The following is a 21,892-nucleotide window of genomic DNA, read 5'->3' as shown; positions in this document are numbered from 1 at the left end:
TGGTACATTCCGTGAGAAAAAATAAGATTGGAAAGCCCTGGGCACTCTGACATTTCGCAACATTTTACGGAAAACTACACTTGGCAGGTTGTCATGCCAGCTGGCGAGACTTCAGAGACAGAAACGCTGTGCCAAAAGGGAGAACAGGGCCGGGAGTTTGGCCTAGTGGTTAAAGTGCTTGCCTAGCATGCCTGAAGACCCGGGTTCGATTCCTTGGTACCACATATATAGAAAAAAGCCGGAAGTGGTGCTGAGGGTCAAGTGGTAGAGCTCTAGCCTTGAGAAAGTCCAAGGACAGTGCTCAGGCCCTGAGCTCAAGCCCAGGACTGGCAAAAGAAAAAAGAAAAAAAAAGGGAGAACAACAAACAAACCCCTAAAATAACATAAAAAAAAAACAAATGGGCAAAAAAAAAAGAGAGTTAAAAAACAAGTTGTTAAAATGCAACATGAGCTCTCTCTGGTCACCATGCCAGGCAAGTCTGCTGTTTCAGTCTCGGGGCAGTGGCTAGATGGTGTTTGAAAATGGTATTACGATGCTGCATGATAAACAGACAGGGGTGATTGCGAGATGATACCATACAGGAAGATGAAGAGGTATAAAAAGCCATAACACGGCTTCCTGAGAAACTTGATCATGACAGGATGTTTCACATCAAGAGAGCCCTGGACCTGTCAGTGAGGCACCAGATCTTGCCTGAGGAGCAGTGGACAAGATATGAAGAGGATGAATTCTACCTCGAGCCATTCCTGAAGGAAGTTATTCGGGAAAGAAAAGAGAGAGGAGAATGGGCAAAGAAGTAATCCCACAGTTGGAATCTGTGAATGCAGTTGTCCTCAGAGAATCCTTATTAAGTAGACTAAGCCTGAAGCATACAATTTAAGAATTATTTAAATAAATGTCTACAATCATAAAAAAAATGCAACATGATCAGAAACAGTTAGATCCCTGTAGGGGAAAGACAGAGTTTTCTGGAATGCAGACCTCGTGTCTCCCTGCTAAATCGCCCAAGAAAAAGTCATGTGAAATGGAAACTTTCTTGTAATAGTTTCCCCGAGTAATCACTCATTATTTGATGAACTGTACCCCTGAGATGCATGTAAGCATTTAAGATTTATTGCTCATTTAGCAGTCGATGTTCATTTATCATCTCTAAATTTACGATCTGTAATTGCACTAACGTTCACCACCTGTGACCTGTCTAAAAATACCAACTCACAAATTTTACTTGTCTGTGGTTTTGTACCTGCACGGCATCTCGTCAGCTGCTTGTGGTCTGGGGCTGTAAAAACCCCAGTTCAGTGGCCAGGAGTTTGGCCTAGTGGTAGAGTGCTCACCTAGCATGTACAAAGACCTGGGTTCGATTCGTCAGTACCACATACACAGAAAAAGCCAGAAGTGGTGCTGTGGCTCAAGTGGTAGAGCTCTAGCCTGGAGAAAGCCCGAGGACAGTGCTTGGGCCCTGAACTCAATTCCCAGGACTGGCAAAAACAAACAAACAAAAAACACAACTGGGTTGTGTAGGAGACTGAAGCTACACACTGCTATCTGATTAGCGGGGTGTGGTCCCATAGTAGATAAAACAGCCCCAGCTGCGTTTATCTGAGTTGGTGGCAGTAATTTGGTTATTTCCAGAAATTAGGATTCAAAAGAGCCCTATTGTTAAAACCAATAAGAGCATCACTAATGCCTCTCCCCCCCCCAGCTGATAGTTATCTCGCTGTCATGGAGACCAGTCCAAGGTTCTGAGGCCAGCAGCTCACATCCTCTGGCCCTGAGGTTTTCCCTACCCAAGGCTAAAATTTCCCTAATAACCCCAGATAGATTTGCATCAAATTTGCATCAAATTTGCCCTCATGCCATGTATCTTCTTGTTCTTGCATCATAAAAACCAAATGAAGGGGGCGGGAGTTTGGCCTAGTTAGTAAAGTGCTTGCCTAGCATGCACGAAGACCTGGGTTCGATTCCTTGGTACCACATACATGGAAAAAAGCCAGAAGTGGTGCTGTAGCTCTAGCCTTGAGAAAGCCCAAGGACAGTGCTCAGGCCCTGAGTTCAAGCCCCAGGACTGGCAAAAAAATAATAAAATATAAAAATTAAAAAAACCTTTCCAAAATCTAATGAAGGCCTCCCCTGATTTCACGGTTGACCTCTGCCTGAGAATCCACCTGATTTTCCATTATGGCTAAGGAATGTTCTGCAAGCACCATGTTGTCAACTAACTGCAAACTCATCGGCCAGGAATGTTCTAAAAGCACTATGCCAGGAACGTTAGTTTCACCACAATTATGGCGGAAGTATTTAATGGCAGGAAATTCCACCATTCCTAGGCCCAAAAGGATTTGAGGCTTGTATCTCCAATTAACAAAGGGAAGTAGGGCTAGGCTCCAGGGTAGGGTGCTAGCCTTGAGCTGAAGAGCTCAGGGACAACACCCAGGCTGAGTTCAAGCCTCATGATCCACAAAAAAAAAGACAAAATGCCAGACATGGTGCAGTGGCTAAAGTGGTAGAGCACTAGGCCCTGAGAAAGCCCAAGGACAGTGCTCAGGCCCTGAGTTCGAGCCCCCTACTGGAACAATAAATAAATAAATGTGACCTTTGGTGTACTTTTATTAATCCAGACCATAGAAGCAGCAGATATAAGGCACTTTTGAAGAATTAGGCCCACCCTCAGGGAATAATGCCTTCCTCCCGTGTTCTTTTTTCTTCAGGTGTCCTGGCATTTTGGGGCATTGCATTGTATACTGTCTGGATTGGACGAGCCTGGATGTTCAAGGTAAGAATCAGAAATTCATGATTGGCCTTTAAGATGTAGAAAAGTCAGTCAGGGAAACAATCCCCTCATCAAAATGGTTCCAAAGTTGTTCTTATAAAGGTGACACACAGAGGGGTGACAATTCCATGAGTCAGTAAAAATGCATTTTTTTTGTGGGTCATGGGGCTTGAACTCGGTCTGGGCACTGTCCCTCAGCTCTTCAGCTCAAGGCTACCTCCCTACCCTTGAGCCTCTTGAGTAGCTAGGATTACAGGCGTGAGCCACCACGCCCGGCAAGAATGCATTTTTTTTTTTTACCAGTCCTGGGCTTGAGCTCAGGGCCTGAGCACTGTCCTTGGACTTTCTCAAGGCCAGAGCTCAACCACTTGAGCCTCAGCCCCACTTCCGGCTTTTTTCTATGTATGTGGTACCTAGGAATCGAACCTGGGTCTTCTTGCATGCTAGGCAGGCACTCTATCACTAGGCCACGCTCCTAGCTAAGAATGCTTTTGTTTGACAGTGTCCCCCTCTTCCTCCACTCTCTTCCGGCTTCTCCCTCCCATCCCCACTCACAAATTGCAAAGTTCATTTTCCATATGTGCCCAGTGAGAATTGAGGCTGCCTTTGTTTACCCTTTCACTCTCCACTTCTATGCCTCCTTCACGCTCCCAAAGACAAGCAATAATACATGAGACCAAAAGAAGAAAACGATAACAATAGGAAAGAGAAACTTATTTCCATTTCCTGGAGTTCATTTTAATCAATATCCTTTTCTTCCCTTTCCTTTCCTTTTTCTTTTTCTTTTTTTTTTTTTGTCGTCGGTCATGAGACTTGAACTCTGGGCCTGGGTGCTGTCCCTGAGCTCTTCAGCTCAAGGCTACTGCCCTACCCTTGAGCCACAGGGCCACTCTGAGTTTTCTGGTCATTAATTGCAGATAAGAGTATCAGGGACTTGGAGCGAGGAGTTTGGTCTAATGGTAGAGTGCTTACCTAGCATGCATGAAGACCCGGGTTCAATTCCTCAGTACCACGTACATAGAAAAGGCTGGACATGGCACTGTTGCTCAAGTGGTAGAGCTATAGTCTTGAAAAAGTCCAAGGAAAGGGCTCAGGCCCTGAGTTCAAGCCCCAGGACTGGCAAAAAAAAAAAAAAGTCTCAGGGACTTTAGTGCCCAGGCTGGCTTTGAACCGTGATCCTCAGGTCTCAGCCTCCTGAGTAGCTGGGATGACAGGTTTGAGTGGTGCCGGGCTTCAATACCATTTTTCTATGATCCAGGACCCAGAGACCCTGTAAGCCAGACCCAGAGACACACAGGCTGCATGGCTTCTTTCATTGATGGCACCAGAATGTGCCTAGAAATGTACAGATAAACACAGTGGATAGTAACATAGAAAAAGAAATGGTATTGGACAGGATACATTATACAGGATTCTAGGCATTCACTCCCACTGAAACTCTAGGAGAAAGATCCTCAGTTGGGAATCACAAAGGTGAAAACTCATCTTGTGAAGCAGGAACAGAACTCACAGAAGGCCGGGAGTGTGGCCTAGTGGTAGAGTGCTCGCCTAGCATGCATGAAGACCCGGGTTCAATTCCTCAGTACCACATACATAGAAAACGCTAGAAGTGGTGCTCTGGCTCAAGCAGTAGAGCTCTAGCCTTGAGAAAGCCCAAGGACAGTGCTTAGGCCCTGAGTTCAATGCCATGCCCAGGACTGCCAAAAAAAAATCTATATATCTATCCGTCTGTTTATCTATCTATCTATCTATCTATCTATCTATCTATCTATCTATCTATCTATCTATATATATATATAGAGAGAGAGAGAGAGAGAGAACACAACTATAGAGAACAAAGATATGGAAAGATGCTTCTGAGGAAAATGACTTTGCCCAGGCTCTGATGTCAGATGTTAGCTTTAGCTTCCAGAATTCTGAGTAGGGAAATTTTTGTATGAGTCAACCAGTCTGTGGCATTTTTATTTATTTCATTTTTTTGGTCAGTCATGGGGCTTGAACTCTGGGCCTGGACACTGTCCCTGAGCTTCTTTAGCTCAAGGCTGGCACTCTACCACTTGAGCTATAGTGCAACTTCTGGTTTTCTGGTGGTCCATTGGAGATAAGAGTCTTATGGACTTTCCTGCCGGGGCTGGCTTTGAACTGTGATCCTCAGATCTCAACCTCCTGAGTGGCTGAGATTACAGGTGTGAGCCACCACCAGTACCTGGCTTAAAAATCATGACTTTTGATGGCCGGGAGTGTGGCCTAGTGGAAGAGTGCTTACCTAGCATGCTTGAAGACCCGGGTTCAATTCCTCAGTGCCACCTACACAGAAAAAGCCTGAAATGGTGCTGTGGCTCAAGTAGTAGAGCCCTAGTCTTGAGAAAGCTCAAGGACAGTGCTCAGGCCCTGAGTTCAAAACCGAGGACTGGAGAAAAAAAATCAAAAGTTTAGGGGTTCAGGGAGAGTGCCCAAGATCTCAGTTCAAGTGCCAGGTATGGCACCAAATAATAATAATAATAATAATAATAATAAAGCAAGACTCTAGCATTTCAGACCTTCAGTTGAATGTTCTGGGGACGAGCTCTGGTCATGTGTGGGTTGGGCCAAGACAGACATCAAACCACGCACACACTGAACTTCCGCTGGCTGAGTGTTTCTGTCCCCCCTGAGCCTGGACGCTGTCCTTTTCTTCTAGAAAATCACCTCTTCCTCCAGGCATGGCCACCCCGGTAATTTATGCGGATTTAAATCTGCCCAGAGCCCCTGAGTGCGATAGGGTCCTCGCCTCCTCTCTCCCTCCCCCTCCAGGTAAGTGGATTTATTGTTTTGCTGTTTGGGTTTTTGTTGTGTGTGTGTGTGTGTGTGTGTGTGTGTGTGTGTGTGTGTGTTGAGTTTGTTCTTTCTTAACTGTAGGATTGTGTCCCCTGGCTTTGTGGATTGAGGTGAAACATATTCCTTAAGCTTTCCCGGGGATTCTTTTCATTGGGGAAGTTTAATACTTCCTTCTCCTGCCATCACGAGAATCCACACAGAATATGAATTTTGCATCTCCTTCAACCACATGACAGAATGACAAGCTGCCATGAGGCAAGCTGGGTATTCAGCTCCCTGCACAGAATCTTCATAGTGAGATCCCACGACAGAAGGTTGTGTTCACAAGAATCGATGCCAAAATACAGGAATGAGAGAATACCGGTGCTCACGCCTGCAATCCCAGCAATTCAGGAGACTGAGATCTGAGGACCATGGTTCAATGCCAGCTGGGGCAGGAAAGTTCATGAGACTCGTCTCCCCAAGGAATCACCAGAAAAGCCAGACACAGAGCTGTGGCTTCCAGTGGTAGAGTGCCAGCCTGGAACACAAAAGCTCGGTGGCAGTGTCCAGGTCCTGAGTTCAAACCCCAGGTCTGGCACAAAAGAAAAAGAAAAAAGCCGGGCAAGGTGGCTGATGTCTGTCATCCTAGCTACTCAGAAGGCTGAGATCTGAGGATCACAGTTCAAAGCCAGCCCAGGCATTAAGCTCCATGAGACTCTAATCTCCCATTAACAACTGGAAAACCGGAAGTGGTGCTGTGGCTCTAGAGGTTGGGTGGTAGCCTTGAGCTGAAGAGCTCAGGGACAACGCCCAGGCCCAGAATGCAAATCCCCATAACTGATCAAGAAAAACAAAAAGGAAAGAAAAAAGAACAAGATACAAAAGGCTGTCAGAAGACTTAGGGAGGAACATTCTCGAATTGCAACCTGAGATTTTTTTATATTACAGGTATAACTATGTTTTGGGGGGTGGTTGATGGTGAAAAGTCTGAAGTTTATTGTGCTCACCTGTCGGGGCTAACTCAACTTGGGAGAGAACAGTCCTGAATTCAAAAAGCAAGGGGAGGGGGGTTGTAAAACTAAGATCCACACACTGCCACACGCAGGTAGACAATAATTTTACACCACTTCACCATTCCAGTCCAGACTGGAGCGTGGCTGTCATGACAACCAGACCAAAGAACCTATCATTGTAAAGTCAAAACTGGCACTCACTCACCAGGAGACTGGGGAGCGGTGCTAAGTGCTTGGGTTTCCAAGCTGACTGCGTAACCTTGGGGCGACATTCATTCCCAGAACTGCTTGCCTGGGGTTTTCTGATAAGTTTGCTGTTTGCTTAAGGATTTTCTGATAAGCTTGATGAGTGTTTAGTAACTTGTCCTTGGTGCTAGCTTATGTTGACAAGTCTAGAAACTGAGGAAGAAAAAAATACATTAGCTATATATCATATTTCTACACATTTACTTACATATATATCACTGTAATATCTTTCTGAACTCAAACTGAATTTTCTCACAAAATTCCCTTTGCACTGTTTCTAATTGAATTTCCATGGTGGAATCTATGTGTGATTATTATTAGGTTGCACTATCTCCCTGTGTTTGAATCTGATTAACATGTGTTCAGTTCTTAGTATAATTTTATTGTTATTATTGAGCTGTCACACAGAGGAATCACGATTCCGTAGGTCAGGTCATGTGTACGAGTGCTGTAGACACAAGTGATCCGTTTTGGGTGGGACATCTTTGCCTCGGGAGGCTGAGACAGGAAGATGATGGTTCAAAGCCAGCCTAGGTGGGAAAGTTCATGACATATTTCTCTTCAGGGAACCCCAGAAAGCCAGAAGTCGAGCTGGGGCTCAGAGTGTCCAGCCCTCACCACAACAGCTTAGGGATGGCATCCAGGCCCTGAGTTCAAGCCCCAGAAACGGCAAAGCAAAACCAAAATCAGAACTCGCAGCCGTGTTCACGTGGGCTCTGGGGAAGTGTGTCTCCCTGCACACGCCAGGCCGGGTTTCGGTGAGCTGGCTCCATTTTGGCAGGAAAGGCAAATCTTGGCCTGCTTTCATTGCTTCGTCCTTAGCCGCAGACAGCGGCTGGGAGGCAGCCAGGGGAGAAAGGAAATTCAATTTCAGAACAGAACAGCAGGGGACGGGAGAGAGGGAAGTTTCCTTCCACACCATTGACCCAGGTCCCCAATCTGTGAGTGCAGAAAATTCCATCTGCCATCCCTTAGCCCACACAATGCCACCCTGAGAAGCAATTTAACAGGAACATGAAACAAACAAACAAACAAACAGATAAATAACTAAATACATGCCGAATTTGCTTGCGGTAAAGTTGTAGGCCTTGAGAATGAGAGCAGAATCATTTGTGGGTGTGAAAACCACACGGAATCTCATGCTGAGTGGGTGCTGACCACACGCGGGGGCCTTAGGTCTCAGCCCGGCCACAAACTCAGGAAGGACTCGAGCTGTGACCTGCTTTCTTTGTGACCAAAGGGCGAGTGGTTACCTCTGTGAAATGAGTGGAGAACACACAGTGAAAACAGCTCACAGCCTGACATCCCAGCTACTCAGGAAACCCAGTGCTGAGGCTGAGGGTTCAGTGCCATGCAGGAGAGTCCATGGACCTGCAAAAGAAGAAGTTGGAAGCGGAGGTGTGGTTCAAGTGGTAGAGAACCAGCCTTGGGAGAAGTAAAAAGCTCAGAGAGTATGCTAAAGCCATGAGTTCAAATCCCAGAACACACACACACACACACACACACACACACACACACACACACGCACAATGGAGTCTCAGGGACTTTCTTGCCTGGGCTGGCTTCAAACCCTGATCCTCAGCTCTCAGCCTCCTGAGTGGCAGGGCTGACTGGCGGGACCCACCAGACCCCAGGTGAACGCGTGTTTCTTGCTCTTTCCAGATGTGTGCCACAGGCCCCATTGGCGCGGGCGGGTGCTCAGGCTTTCCTGTGCTTGTGTGACTCTACTGGTCCTGGGCATTGTTGGGCTGAGTGTGGCAGGTGAGTGAGGTGGGGTGGGGGTCTCAGGGCTCCTCTCTGTTTCCATAGCAAGGCTGAGAGCTTCTTGACAGAGTTTGGTCCCCTGTGTGGGTGGACAGGAGAGGAGGCACCTTTGGGATGTGTTGTCACAAGATTTGCACACCCACCATGCAAACAAACCAGCAACCCTCCCTTGTTTTCCCACGTCTCTAGATATGACTCAGCCATTTATGGGGAAACCACACGTGTGACACCACCACAAAAACACACCCCGTGACATCTGCCTATCATCCCTGCTACTCAGGAGGCTGAGATCTGAGCATCACAGTTCAAAGCCAGCCTAGCTAGGAAAGTACATAAGACCTTTAGCTCTCCAGTGAACCACCAAAAAGCGGGAAGGGAGCTGGGGATCAAATGGTAGAGCACTAATGGTTTTTTTTTTTTTTTTTTTTGCCATTCCTGGGGCTTGAACTCAGGGCCTAAGCACTGTCCTTGGACTTTCTCAAGGCTAACTGTTCTACCAGTTGAGCCACAACACCACTTCCAGCTTTTTCTATGTATGTGGTATTTAGGAATTGAACCCGGGTCTTCATGCATGCTAGGCAAATGCTCTACCACTAGGCCAAACTCTTGGCCCCAGAGCACCAATCTTGAACAGAGAAAAAGACTGTGATCAGGCCCTAGGTTCAAGCCCCAGGACCCCCACAGAATAACAAGATCACAGCTGTGACCCAAAGATGACATTTAAAGTTAAAATTAAAGTAAAACTGGTTGCTCACTACTATTATCCTAGCTACCCAAGAGGCTGAGATCTGAAGATCACGGTTCAAAGCCAACCCAGGCAGAAAAAGCCATAGATTCTTCTCTCCAATGAACCACCAGAAAACCAGAAGTGGTGCTGTGGCTCAAGTGGTAGATGGCTAGCCTTGAGCTGAAGAGCTCAGGGACAGCACACAGGCCCTGAGTTCAAGCCCCACAGTCATCACCACCACCAACAAAATTAAAGTTAAAATTTGCAGTGAAGGGGCCAGGATTTTGGCCTAGTGGTAGAGTGCTTGCCTAGCATGCACAAAGACCCGGGTTTGATTCCTTGGTATCACATACAAAGAAAAGCCAGAAGTTGTGCTGTGGCTCAAGTTTCAGAGTGCTAACCTTAAGGAAAAAGCCCTAGGACAGTGTTCAGGCCCTGAGTTCAAGCCCCAGGATTGGCAAATATCTATATCTATATCTATATCTATATCTATATATATTTTCCAGTGATTTACAGTTTGCAGATAGTCTGCTACCTTCCGGCTGGTGGGCACCAATCTCTCAGTGAAAACTGAGAAAGACTCCATTTTGAAGGGGAGAGGACTTGAAGAAAGCCCTTTCCCCGATTGATTGATGTCATACAGAACACATAACCCCATATCGAGGGGCACCTTCCTTGATGCTCTCCTTTTTGTTATTTGGTTTGTTTTTGTTTGTGTGTGTAAGTGTATGTGCTGGTCCCGGGGCTTGAACTCAGGGCCTAGGCATTGTGTCTGACATTTTGTGTTCAAGACTGGTGCTTGACCCCTCAAGCCACAGCCCCACTTCCAGCTTGATGGAGATTCAGCAGAGATAAGAGTTTTCTTATGAGAGCTGGTTTTGAACTTGGATCCTCAGATCTCAGTATCTGGGACGACAGGTGTGGCGCCACGGTGCCTGTTTTATTTTTCTGTGTTTGTTTGTAATGTTTTTGTCTCTGAATCAGGGCTCTTTGTCACCCCATCAGGAATGGCTGGTCTTTCTTTGCAAGCATGTTGAGATAACTCGATTTGGGTCGCATGCATATAATAACATGTAACGCCCCTTCAAGCACATGTTTCAATATCCACCCTCTCCATTTGTTCTTCACTAGTGGTATTCTTAACACAAAAGTCACCGACAAAAGAAAGCAGTGTGGACATTCAAGAAAACAGGACTGAAGGACCAGGTAAATCGTCTTGGCTTGAATTCCCTAAGGGCTAATGTGGGGTGAATATCCCGTGGTCATTCCAGCAGCCATGCATGAGGGGTTTATGCTAGACAGAACTAAAGGGGAAAAAAGTTAAGGACTGGGAGCGCGGCCTAGTGGTGGAGGGCTTGCCTAGCTTCACAAAGCCCTGGATTCGATTCCTCAGTGCCACAGACGCAGAAAAGCTGGAAGTGGTGCTGTGGCTCAAGTGGTAGAGCGCAAGCCTTGAGCAAAAGAAGTTCAAGGACAGTGCCCAGGCCCTGAGTACAATCCTGAGACTGGGGGGAAAAGAAAAGTCCTTCCTGTATCCTCAGCTACTCAGGAGGCGGAGATCTGAACATCAAATTCAGAGCCAGCCAGGGGGGAAATTCCAAGAGACTCTTATCTCCATGAACCAGCACAAAAAAAGCAGCAAATGGAGCCGTGGTTCAAGTGGTAGAGTGCTAGCCTTGAGGGAAAAACTCAGGGACAGTGCCCAGGACCTGAGTTCAAGCCCCAGGATCGGCAAGAAAGAGAGAGGAGGGGGGGAGACAGAGAGACCAACAGACAGACAGACAGACAGACAGACAGACAGAGACACACACACACACACACACACACACACACACACACACACAGAGCTATGAATGCATCATTAGGCAGGAATTTCTTTAGAATATTTCCTGCAGTCTTTCTCGTGGATTTAATGAAATCGGTTACTCTTGGCTGTATGCTTTGTCCGTGGCTTTAGGTTTGCACGTTTTTAGGTGAGTTAAATATTGGTATCTATTTAGGCAAATTAACACTGGTGATGAATTTAATGGAAGTGAGAAATAGTCTTTGTTTTGGTGAGTGTGTGTGTGTGTGTGTGTGAGAGAGAGAGAGAGAGAGAGAGAGAGAGAGAGAGAGAGAGAGAGAGAGAGAGAGAGAGAGAGAGAGAGAGAGAGAGATAACTATGTGTACTGGGATTTGAACTCGGGTTCTTGAGCTTTACTGTTCAAACAAAGTGATCTACTACTGGAGCCCTAGCTCCACTTCTAGCTGGCCAGGCTGGCTTTGACCCTGAGCCTTAGATCTCAGTCTCGTAAGGAGCTGGGATCACAGGTGTGAGCCTGACATCTTGGTCTGTTGAATCAGATCAGCTGGAACCAGGTATTCTGTCTCTTGGCATCTTAAAAAAATTTACAAGCGAAAATTAAAAAGTTTCTGCACAGATAAAAGCATAGCCACTAACGTAGAAAGACAGCCAACCAATTGGGAAAAGATATTTACCAATAATACATCAGACAAATGCTTAATATCCAGTATCTACAGGGAACTCAAGAAACTAATCCCCCCCAAACCCAACAGACCATTCACTAAATGGGCAAGGGAACTAAAGAGAGACTTATCAAAGGAAGAGATTAAAATGGCAGAAAAGCATATGAGAAAATATTCATCATCTCTGGTCATAAAGGAAATGCAAATAAAAACAACCCTAAGATACCACCTTACCCCAACAAGAATGGCCAAGATTTTGAACTCAGACACTGAAAGATGCTGGCGGGGTTGTGGAGAAAAAGGAACCCTACTGCACTGCTGGTGGGATTGTAAACTAGTTCAGCCACTCTGGAAAGCAGTGTGGAGGTTTCTTTGTTTTTTTGTTGTTGTTGTTTTGTTTTGTTTTTTTGCCAGTCCTGAGCTTGAGCTCAGGGCCTGAGCACTGTCCTTGGACTTTCTCAAGGCTAGAGCTCTACCACTTGAGCCTCAGCACCACTTCCGGCTTTATTTTTCTATGTATGTGGTACCGAGGAATCAAACCCGGGTCTTCATGCATGCTAGGCAAGCACTTTAACCACTAGGCCAAACTCCCGGCCCTAGTGTGTGGAGGTTTCTTAAAGAACTGAAAATAGACCTTCCCTACGATCCCGCCATACCACTTCTGGGCATCTATCCTGAACAGCATGACCAAGGATATTATAAAGACACCTGCTCAGCTATGTTCATCTCTGCACTATTCACAATAACCAGGCGATGGAAACAACCCAGATGCCCTACTGCAGATGAATGGATACAGAAAATGTGGTATATATACACAATATAATTCTACATAGCCAACAGACAAGAGAAAATAATGTCATTTGCAGGGAAGTGGATGAATCTAGAGTGAATCATGTTGAGTGAGATTTAAGTCAAGACCGAACAAACAAAAGGCGCATGGTATCCTTAATATGTGGCTATTAGATCCAAACAGTACAAGAGCAAAGACTCAATATTTGTGTACCCGAGGCTATGGACATGGAATTGGAAATATAAACGGAACTACATAGTCATAAAAATTTATGACTATAGACATCATGTTTTATTACATAGATTAAGATGTACCTATGATATACAAGCCCTGAGCCTAATTTTAATGAAGTTGTAAAATCTAAGTGCCAGCGATTGTTGTCGCTGTCCACCTAGGGCCAGCTGGAAGTCCCCTGGCGCCCAGCGAGATGGCAAGTAGCGATAGCCCAGCCCTTCTCCAATTATCTGGGAGAAAACAACACTGAGCCAGGAGCTGTGTCAGCTGTGAATATTTACTGTGGGGGGGAAGGGGGCGGGGAAGGGGAGAGCAGCCAATAGGAAAAGGCCAAGGTGCTATCACTAAAGATGAGGGCCAACTTTTAGGTACTGGGCAGGACCTGCCCTACGGGGGTTCAGTTGAGTCACATACACAGAAACACCTCAAGAGAGGTCTGCGAGGAAGGCCTGGCCAAAGCCCTTTAGTGGCCGCTGAGCCAGAATGGTGAACAGGCCTCAGAGATGGTGATCAGACACCAACAACTGTATATAGAGATTCCCTTCTTGAATACATCATTTGAAATAGGATGTAAAAATCAATGTTGACAAATTCTTCAAAAAAAGAATAAAAAACAGCACTGGACCAGCAGGATGGAAAGTATCACAGACAGCATTGAACCTGCATTGCAGAAAGCCAAGGATCGTAATCGAGGCCTGTTCTATCATGAAGAATATCTGTTGAAAGTTGAAAGACAATTGATGGCTTTCAAGAATGGCTTTCTGCTAGTCTATGTCTATGATTTTTTTTTTTTGTTGCCAGTCCTGCGCTTGAGCTCAGGGCCTGAGCACTGTCCTTGGACTTTCTCAAGGCTGCATCTCTACCACTTGAGCCTCAGCACCACTTCCAGCTTTTTTCTATGTATGTGGTACCGAGGAATCAAACCCGGGCCTTCATGCATGCTAGGCAAGCCCTCTACCACCAGGCCCAACCCCCGGCCTGTGTATGATGTTTTTAACAGGGCATCTGACTAGCCTAATTGCTAAGTGTACAGGACCATATATAATGAAGTGTGTCCACACCAACTCCAAGAGAGGGAAAAAGAGGTTCTTAGGATATCCTGCACGTAGTTACTTTCTCCTTCTTTTCTCTTAGTCTTCTGTACCTTGTGTCCTGTATGTAAGATTATTTGGTGTGTGAGAGGGAAGGGAATCACAGGAACAGAGGACAGAGGGTGAACTAAGGCAGCGTTGATCTCCACTGGACATTATGCTGGAAATGAACCCGACCATTTGCGGGAGAAGGGATAGGGAGGGTAAGTGGAAAATGAGGGGTGGAGTAACAGTGTTTAAAACAAGTGTACTCATGACTTTACTTATCTAATTGTACCTCCCCTGCTCATCACCTTTTCAATTAAGATTAACCAAAATAAAAAAATAACCTACAAGCTGGGCATGGTGGCTCCCGCCTGTCATCCCAGCTACTGGGGAGGCTGAGATCTGAGGACCATGGTTCAAAGCCAGCCTAGGCAGGAAAATCCATGAGATTCTCATTTCCAGTGAACCACCAGAAAACTGGAAGTGGCACTGTGGTTTATGTGGTAGAGCGCCAGCCTTGAGCTGAAGAGGTGAGGGACAGAGCCCAGGCCTTGAGTTCAAACCCCACAACTGTCTTAAATAATAATACTAATAATGAGCGTACTGTGACAACATGGCTGGGTGACCTGTTGCATGGTGGTCATGATTCATCGGGGCCCGGTGGTGGAAGGTCAATCTCTCCCTGTTTCTCCAGTGGAGACAGTGCCCCTGGCCTCGTGCCCCCTGTCGTGGCAGCAGCATGGAGACAAGTGCCTCTTCTTATCATCCACGTCTGTGACTTGGCGTGACAGTCTGGCTGCCTGCTCCACTAAGGAATCCAGCCTGCTGCTCATTCGCGATCCGGAGGAGCTGGTGAGCGGGGTGGGGTGAAATGTCTTCCTGGAAGTCAGCAGCCTGGGACCCCGGCCAGGATCTCTGCACTTCTCACCAAGCGTTCTGTACATATGCCTCTGTCTACATGCATCCAATCACTATCCACCTTCCCACCATCCCTCCTTCATCCTCCATCCTCCATCACCATCCATCCATCCATCCATCCATCCATCTATTCATCCATCCATCCACATCCAGCAACTATCATCAGTCATCCATCCATCCATCCATCCCTCCATCCATCCATCTATTCATCCATCCATCCATCCACATCCAGCAACCACCATCACTCATCCATCCATCCATCCTCTATCCACCCACATCCATCAACCATAATCAGTCATTCATCCATCCATCCATCATCCATCCACCCACCTACCCATCTATACATCCACCGACCTACCCATGTACTCACCCATCCGTCCACCTATCCATCCTCTATCTATCCACCCACCCATGCACTCACCCATCCATCCACCACCTACCCATCTATCCATCCATCCATCCATCCACTCACCCATCTACCACCCATCATCCATCATCCATCTGTCTATCCATCTATTATCCCATCACCATCATGCATCATCCAACATCCACCCATCCTCCATCCATTCATCATTTCTATCTCTATTTTTGTATTTATGCATCTATCTTTTTTGAATTTGTTTTTATAACACTGTCATGGCTTTATTAAAAACACAGTTGTACAAAAGTGTTCAAAATGTTAAGGAGAGATTCTTGAGGAACTTAACACATTATATACATACTGCCATACAAAGAGCATTAAAACAGGACCCAGAACTTCTATAAAATATAAACCCACTCTTACTTTATTTGCATGAAAATAACCACCCACAAAGATAAGGAAGTCTTAAAAGTTATCTGGGGGCTATAAGTGAAGTCTCAAACCAAAGGAATTTTCATTTTGTTGGCACAATAAGATGATTGATATGAAAGTCAATATATATAAAATAAGCATTGATTGATAGACAATATATATAAAATAAGCATTTTATAATGGTTAGAATGAGCAATTTTTAGGAGCTAACACAGGCATTTCACTTGATAAAATTAGGAGAAAAAATATTCATCTTTTGGAGATTTCCATCTCTCCCACCAAATTTATCTCAAGAGTTTTATTTCAGTCCGTTGTGCAGCCTTTTAGTTTTTCACAATTTTTGTTTGTGGGTCATGGGGCTTGAACACTGGGTCTGGCCCTGTCCCTGAGTTCTAAATTGATCTCAACACTACCACCCTATCCCTGGGCCTGGCCATTCTCTTCTTATTTTGATAGAGTATCTCATGTCATCAGCCAAGAAAGATTTAACAGTACATAAAAACTCTATTCATAATATTTTAGCTCAGAAAAGTCTCTAATTCTCCCACTTAAAAAAAGAAAAAACCCAGACAAGCCTGAAAAGGTAGTTGAGGTATTAGACTAAAGGATTTTTCTAGATAGCCCCAAGTTTCCAGTCTTTTGGGGTAGGAGAGGGAATGAAGACGAGAAGCTGATCATAGACAGATGATGGGAGAATGCATTTCTAAAATAAAAAAAGCCACACTGGATGCCCGGTCTGCAGCCTGAAGAAATAGTTTGCCCAGATGTCTCTGGACATAGCATAGGCGATGTTTCCTTCTAAAACAAAATCTTCTCAGTCACTATAAAATAAACGGGCTATATTGCTGAATAGAAATCTCCCCAAATCCAATAACTATACGGACTGCTAAATGAACTTTTTATTATTCTGATTCTACTCTCCAATGTATTCAAGTGATAAGACAGCCCCAAATGCTCATAGCCAGAAAAAATAAGTAAATAAAATGAAAATAACTGCCTTCAAACTAAACATCTAAATCACTTCTAAATAAAATAATCAACTTATCAATCAAGAAGCTATTTTCCTTTCATATTAGAACTGACTGTGATTTTGGTTAATTTATAAATCACTTCAAAACCTTACAAAAGAAAGGCAAACTACACCTGTATAAAATCGATCATGTTTTAATTATGGGCTAAAAACATCTAAGACAGTAAGCCTGAATTAGAAAAATCAAGATGCCAAATAGATTGCTAGACAACTGCACAGTGGGTGGAGGGAGTTAATGAAAATTTTCTCTACTTACAACAAGATCATTAATACACTAGTAAATCTTAATTGGAATGATAAGGTAAAAATAGTAAAACCACAGCTCTCCTATTAAAAAAACAACAACAGTTACAGATTGAGGATGCTGCACAGCCAGGCAGCGAGGAAATGGAATCTTAGAATGCTCTGGTCCTCTTCTTCTCCGTCATGCTCACCATGTTCTCTCTTCTCTCTGCCTTCCTCCTCCTCGTCCTCCTCCTGCTCCTCCTCCTCTTCCTCCTCCTCCTGCTCCTCCTCCTCCTCTTGCTCCTCCTCCTCCTCCTGCTCCTCCTCCTCCTGCTCCTCCTCCTCCTCTTCCTCCTCCTCCTCCTCTTCCCTTTCTTTATTATAATCATCATCTTCTTCTTCAGCCTGAATTTCCTCTTTCATTTAGTATGAAAGGCCCACTTCCTCTTCCTCCTCTCCCAAGTGTGAATCTGCTTCCTCCTCCTCTTCCTCCTCCTCCTCTTCCTCTTCCAGTCTGGTGCTCCGTTTTCCTCCTGATCAAATCCAAGTATGACATTTGCTGCAGCAGCAAATCTCTGTGGTCTTCCAGGTCTGGGATCTCACCAGGAAACAAGTCGAGACTTCTCAGGTTGTTCAGATTGTGTAGAGCCTCCACTGAGGGCTTTGATTTTGTTTCCTCTCAGATGGAGGTGGGGAAGAGTCAGACATTTCTTGCCAGGACTTCTAGTTCTTCAGAAATTATACTGTCAACCGAGTTCCAACTTTCGAACTTTATTCAAGCAGGGGAGCCAGGCCAGAGAACTGGATTCCACATCCGCCGAACTCAGAAACCCGAGCTCTTTCAACGTGTCGTTCAGGCCTTCAGCTTCCACACTGCCACATAGGCAACTATCAACACCTATCCCTGCTGTTACCTCCTCCGGGGCTAATCTTCTTCATCTCCATGTCCTCCTTTTACCCCTTTCCACTGCCCCAGCCCTCATCTTTTTCCTTTCTAAGGTTTAGAAATGAATGTAGAGAAAGCAAATGCAAACAAATAGGTGCAGAGGAGAAAGAAAAGAATAGCAATGCCTTCTGCATGTTGTGTATGTATCTGTGTTTCTGTGGATATGTGGATATGCACGCTTGCATGTATCCATCTTTTGGTGTTTATCCAATTTTCATATGTATGTTTGTGTAACACTTCCAACTTTATTTCTGCATCTAGGCATCGACATCTATGATGTGTGTATGTATGTATGTATGTATGTATGTGTGTGTGTGTATGTATGTATGTGTGTGTGTGTATGTGTCTATCTGTATACATCACAGAGAAGGCAGAATTAACACTTAGAGACGTGAGGGCATTCTTGCTTGTGCTGCTACACTAGGGGAAAATAAAATAGAAACAGCTGGGTGTTGGTAGCTCACACCTGTCATCCCAGCCTCTCAAGAGGCTGAGATCTGAGGATCAGGGTTCAAAGCCAACTCAGGCAACAAAGCCTGTGCGACCAATGAACCACCAAAATGACCTAGGTGCAGTTGTGGCTCAAGTGGTAGAGAGCCAGCCTTCAGCAAAAGAGCTCAGGGACAGTGCTCAGGCCACGAATTCAAGCCCCAGGACTGGCACACACACACACACACACACACGCACGCACGCACGCACGCACACGAACACAGAGTCATTTGTTCTCCTATCCCAGAGGCTCCTGCAGAAGTTTCTGGAATGTGACAAAAGTCTCTACTGGATTGGACTAAATCACACACTGCCGGAGGAGGCGTGGAAGTGGATAAATGGCTCTGCGTTCAATCCCACCACGTGAGTCCGGGGATGTAATGTGACACTCCACGGGTGTCAGCTGTGTGCTGTAAGATGGAGCCTGTGCTCAACAGAGGTGTCTTTGTTTGGTCAGGAAATTTCCAGAGGCTGAACAGCCTGCGAAGACAAGGGGTTCCCAGGCTGCAGGAGCATTTCCACGTGGCAGGGGCGTCACTCGCTCTTTTATCCAGTGTGCACACTCATCTCCACTTAGTTTGTTTATTTCGCTGCTGCTCCTGGGGTTGGAACTCAGGGCCTGTTCTGTCACTTGGCTTTTTCACTCCAGGCTGGTCCTCTGCCACTTGAGCCACAACTCCACTTGCAGCTTTTCTGGTGGTTCATGGGAGATCAGAATCTCATGGACTTTCTTGCCTGGGCTGGCTTTGAACCTGGATCCTCAGATCTCAGCCTCCTGAGCAGCTGGGATAACAGGCGTGAGCCACCAGAGCCTGGCTTCTAATGGAGTTTGACAGGACCAGGAAGAGATTCACAGCTTCAGCTGGGAATCAGTGGCTCACGCCTGTCCTCCCAGCCGCTCAGGAGGCTGAGATCTGAGGATCCAGGTTCAAAGCCAGCCTGGGCAAAAAAAAAAACATGAGATTTTCATCTCCAATAAAGCCACCAAAACAGTGGTAAGTGGCGCTGTGGTTCTAATAGTAGAGTGCTGGGCCTTGAGCAAAAGTAGCTCAGGGACAGCACCAAGGTCCTGGGTTCAAGTCCTGGGAAAACACACACACACGCACACACACAGGAATGATTCTTTCCAATAGAGATGAACTCTAGCACGGCTGAGGATTCTGTGAGCTGCATGAAAAGGTTTTTTGGCAACCTTGTGTTTGTGACCTTGAGCCTGTGTCCTTTCTGGGGGTCGTGGGGGGAGGGACGGATTGAGACATTGCTCCACATCACGTGGGTTTTTGGTCCTGCCTCTCAGATTCCAGATGACCAGAGATTCCCAGGCCCCGAGCTGCGCCCACATCTCACACAAAGGCCTCTATGCTGAGAACTGCGATTCTGAAGAAAAATGGATCTGCCAGAAGGAACTTCCCAGACAGAAATCACAGCCATGACTCCCAGCTCAGCTTTCTGCCTCTCCAGTTCGGATCTCACCCTTGTCCTGTGCACAGAACTTGGAACGGGAGATCCTGGTGGGGAATAAATCTTGGTTGTGGATGGGGGGCGGGAGGGGAATAGCAAGAGGAGAAAAATAAGGATATGTGAACACACACATGAACCCGTTGGCTTTGTGTTCTGTCCACCATGGCGCTCGACTGAGCTCGTTCTAGAGTCCACATTCCTGCACAGACCTGGAGTGCAACTGTCAACCCCCCACTCTGTGCTGGACCTTCAACTCAGGGCCTTGTGTTATTACTCCGGGTACAGTGCTTGCCTCATATGCAGGAAGCCCTGGGTTCGATTCCTCAGTACCACATACATAGATCAAAGCCAGAAGGAGCACTGTGGCTGAAGCACTAGAGCGTTGGACTTCACCACAAAGAGGCTCAGTGTCAGTGCCCAGGCCCTGAGTTCAAGTCTCAGGACTGGCAAATTTTTAAAAAAAGAGTCTAATAGACTTTCTTTCCCAGGCTGGTTTTGAACCTCAGTCCTCAGCTCACAGTTAGTTGCCTGAGTAGCCTATAAAATATTAAATATGCAATATGCATTATATGTACTAAATATAATATTTATATGTGATTTATAATATATTATTTAATAAAATAGTATATAGTATTTTATAACATTCTTATGATATAAAATCTAATATATATTATATCATATATTCTTATATATCATATATTATATATCATAAGAATATATGCTATGGAATATATTATTATAAATATATTCTTACATTATATTATGTATTGCATTATATAACATAATATGTTACATATTATGAAAATATAATATATGTATTAAACACATGTATTTTATGTGATATATGCTTAACATATCATATGACATGGACAGTTATATACTATATGGTACTTGTGCATTATATTAATTATATATTATGCAAACATGCACATATACATACAAAACTACAGAACACAGATGTGTATTTTGGGGTGGGTACTGGCCCTGAACTGGAGCTGGGTGCCAATCCCTGGGCTGTTGCTTTACTACTTGAGCCACAGCTCCACTCCTGGCTTTTTGCTGGTCACTGGAGATGAGAGTCTCACCGAGAGACTTCCCTGCCCAAGCTGGCCTGGAACTCCATCCTCAGGTCTCAGCCTGTGAGTGGCTGGGAAGACACACCCGCGCCACCACGCCCGGCTGCAGCCTGTCAGGCACTGGACCGCCACAGGCCAGCCTGTTAAAATGTCCCCAACGCTCCAGCCTCCTCTCTGTGTGAACTCACAGCGTGGACACAGCAACCGTCAGGTAAGAGCGTGGAAGCAGACCAGGTAAGGGATCGCTCAGGACAATGCTGGGCATATGAGAAGGAGAAGAAGAAGGAGAAGGAGGAGGAGAAGAAGGAGGAGAAGAAGGAGGAGGAGGAGGAGGAGGAGGAGGAGAGGAAGGGCGGCATTGATCAGGCAAAGGATCAGAACAAAGGCATCTGGAATAAACTGGGCGCCGCTGGCTCCCACCGGTCATCCTAGCTCTCACAGGAGGCTGAGACCTGAGGATCGCGATTGGAGGCCAGCCTGGACAGAAAAGTCTGGGAGCCTTCTAAGGCTGCAAACCAGCAAAAAGCCAGCAGTGGTGATATGGCTCAAGTGGTAGAGCACCAGTCTTGAGTGAAAAAGCTCAGGGCCAGTGCCCAGGCCCTGAGTTCAAGTCCCAGGACGCACACACACACACACACACACACACACACACACACACACACACACACACACTAGGATGAAGCTTTGTTCCTGACAAGAAGTTGGCTCCATGATGTCACCAGTGACACCTGCTGGTCAGCAGATGGCACACCGTGGGGGTGTGACCTGTGACTCGGGCTCCATCATTCGTGGCTCTGAACACTTGTCGTTCCCCGTCCCGTGGCTCTAGGTTGACCAGACACAGGGAAGGTTGTGACCCACAAATCCACCCTCCTGCCTGCTTGCTGTTAGGTCCAGTGAGTTTGAGTCAGGGGTGCCCCTGGCGGTGGAAGGAGACCCGGACTCACCCACAGAGGACCTGCGGCCCCGGAGAAGGAGGATTTTTAGGGGTGTGTTTGTTTTACACTCAACTTCCTATAACCCTTTAAAGTAGTTAGAAGTTATTTTGTGTTTTCCTCCCAAACTCCA

At 45.9% G+C, this 21,892-nt stretch overlaps 1 protein-coding gene and 2 pseudogenes across 2 annotated transcripts; 2 read left to right on the top strand and 1 right to left on the bottom strand.

Annotated features, from left to right (window-relative positions):
• Positions 1–357: 357 nt before the first annotated feature.
• Positions 358–5,551, top strand: LOC150042112 (cytochrome b-c1 complex subunit 7 pseudogene; annotated as a pseudogene). The gene is made up of 3 exons (XR_016533665.1): positions 358–1,097; positions 2,710–2,774; positions 5,452–5,551. The product of XR_016533665.1 is annotated as a cytochrome b-c1 complex subunit 7 pseudogene (transcript).
• On the top strand, positions 5,474–20,318 carry LOC150042110 (killer cell lectin-like receptor subfamily B member 1B allele A). The gene is made up of 6 exons (XM_090325209.1): positions 5,474–5,564; positions 8,492–8,590; positions 10,452–10,526; positions 14,581–14,738; positions 18,535–18,650; positions 19,585–20,318. The coding sequence occupies exons 1-6, from the start codon at positions 5,474–5,476 to the stop codon at positions 19,718–19,720; spliced, it is 675 nt and encodes a 224-aa protein (XP_090181335.1). The 3' UTR covers positions 19,721–20,318.
• LOC150042111 (acidic leucine-rich nuclear phosphoprotein 32 family member E-like) lies at positions 16,976–18,517 on the bottom strand (annotated as a pseudogene).
• Positions 20,319–21,892: the final 1,574 nt, after the last annotated feature.

Source organism: Megascapheus bottae, chromosome 37, assembly GCF_031878675.1.
Source record: "Megascapheus bottae isolate mThoBot1 chromosome 37, mThoBot2.hap1, whole genome shotgun sequence".
Taxonomy (NCBI): Eukaryota; Metazoa; Chordata; class Mammalia; order Rodentia; family Geomyidae; genus Megascapheus; species Megascapheus bottae.
This window is presented reverse-complemented; position numbering and strand designations above follow the sequence as displayed.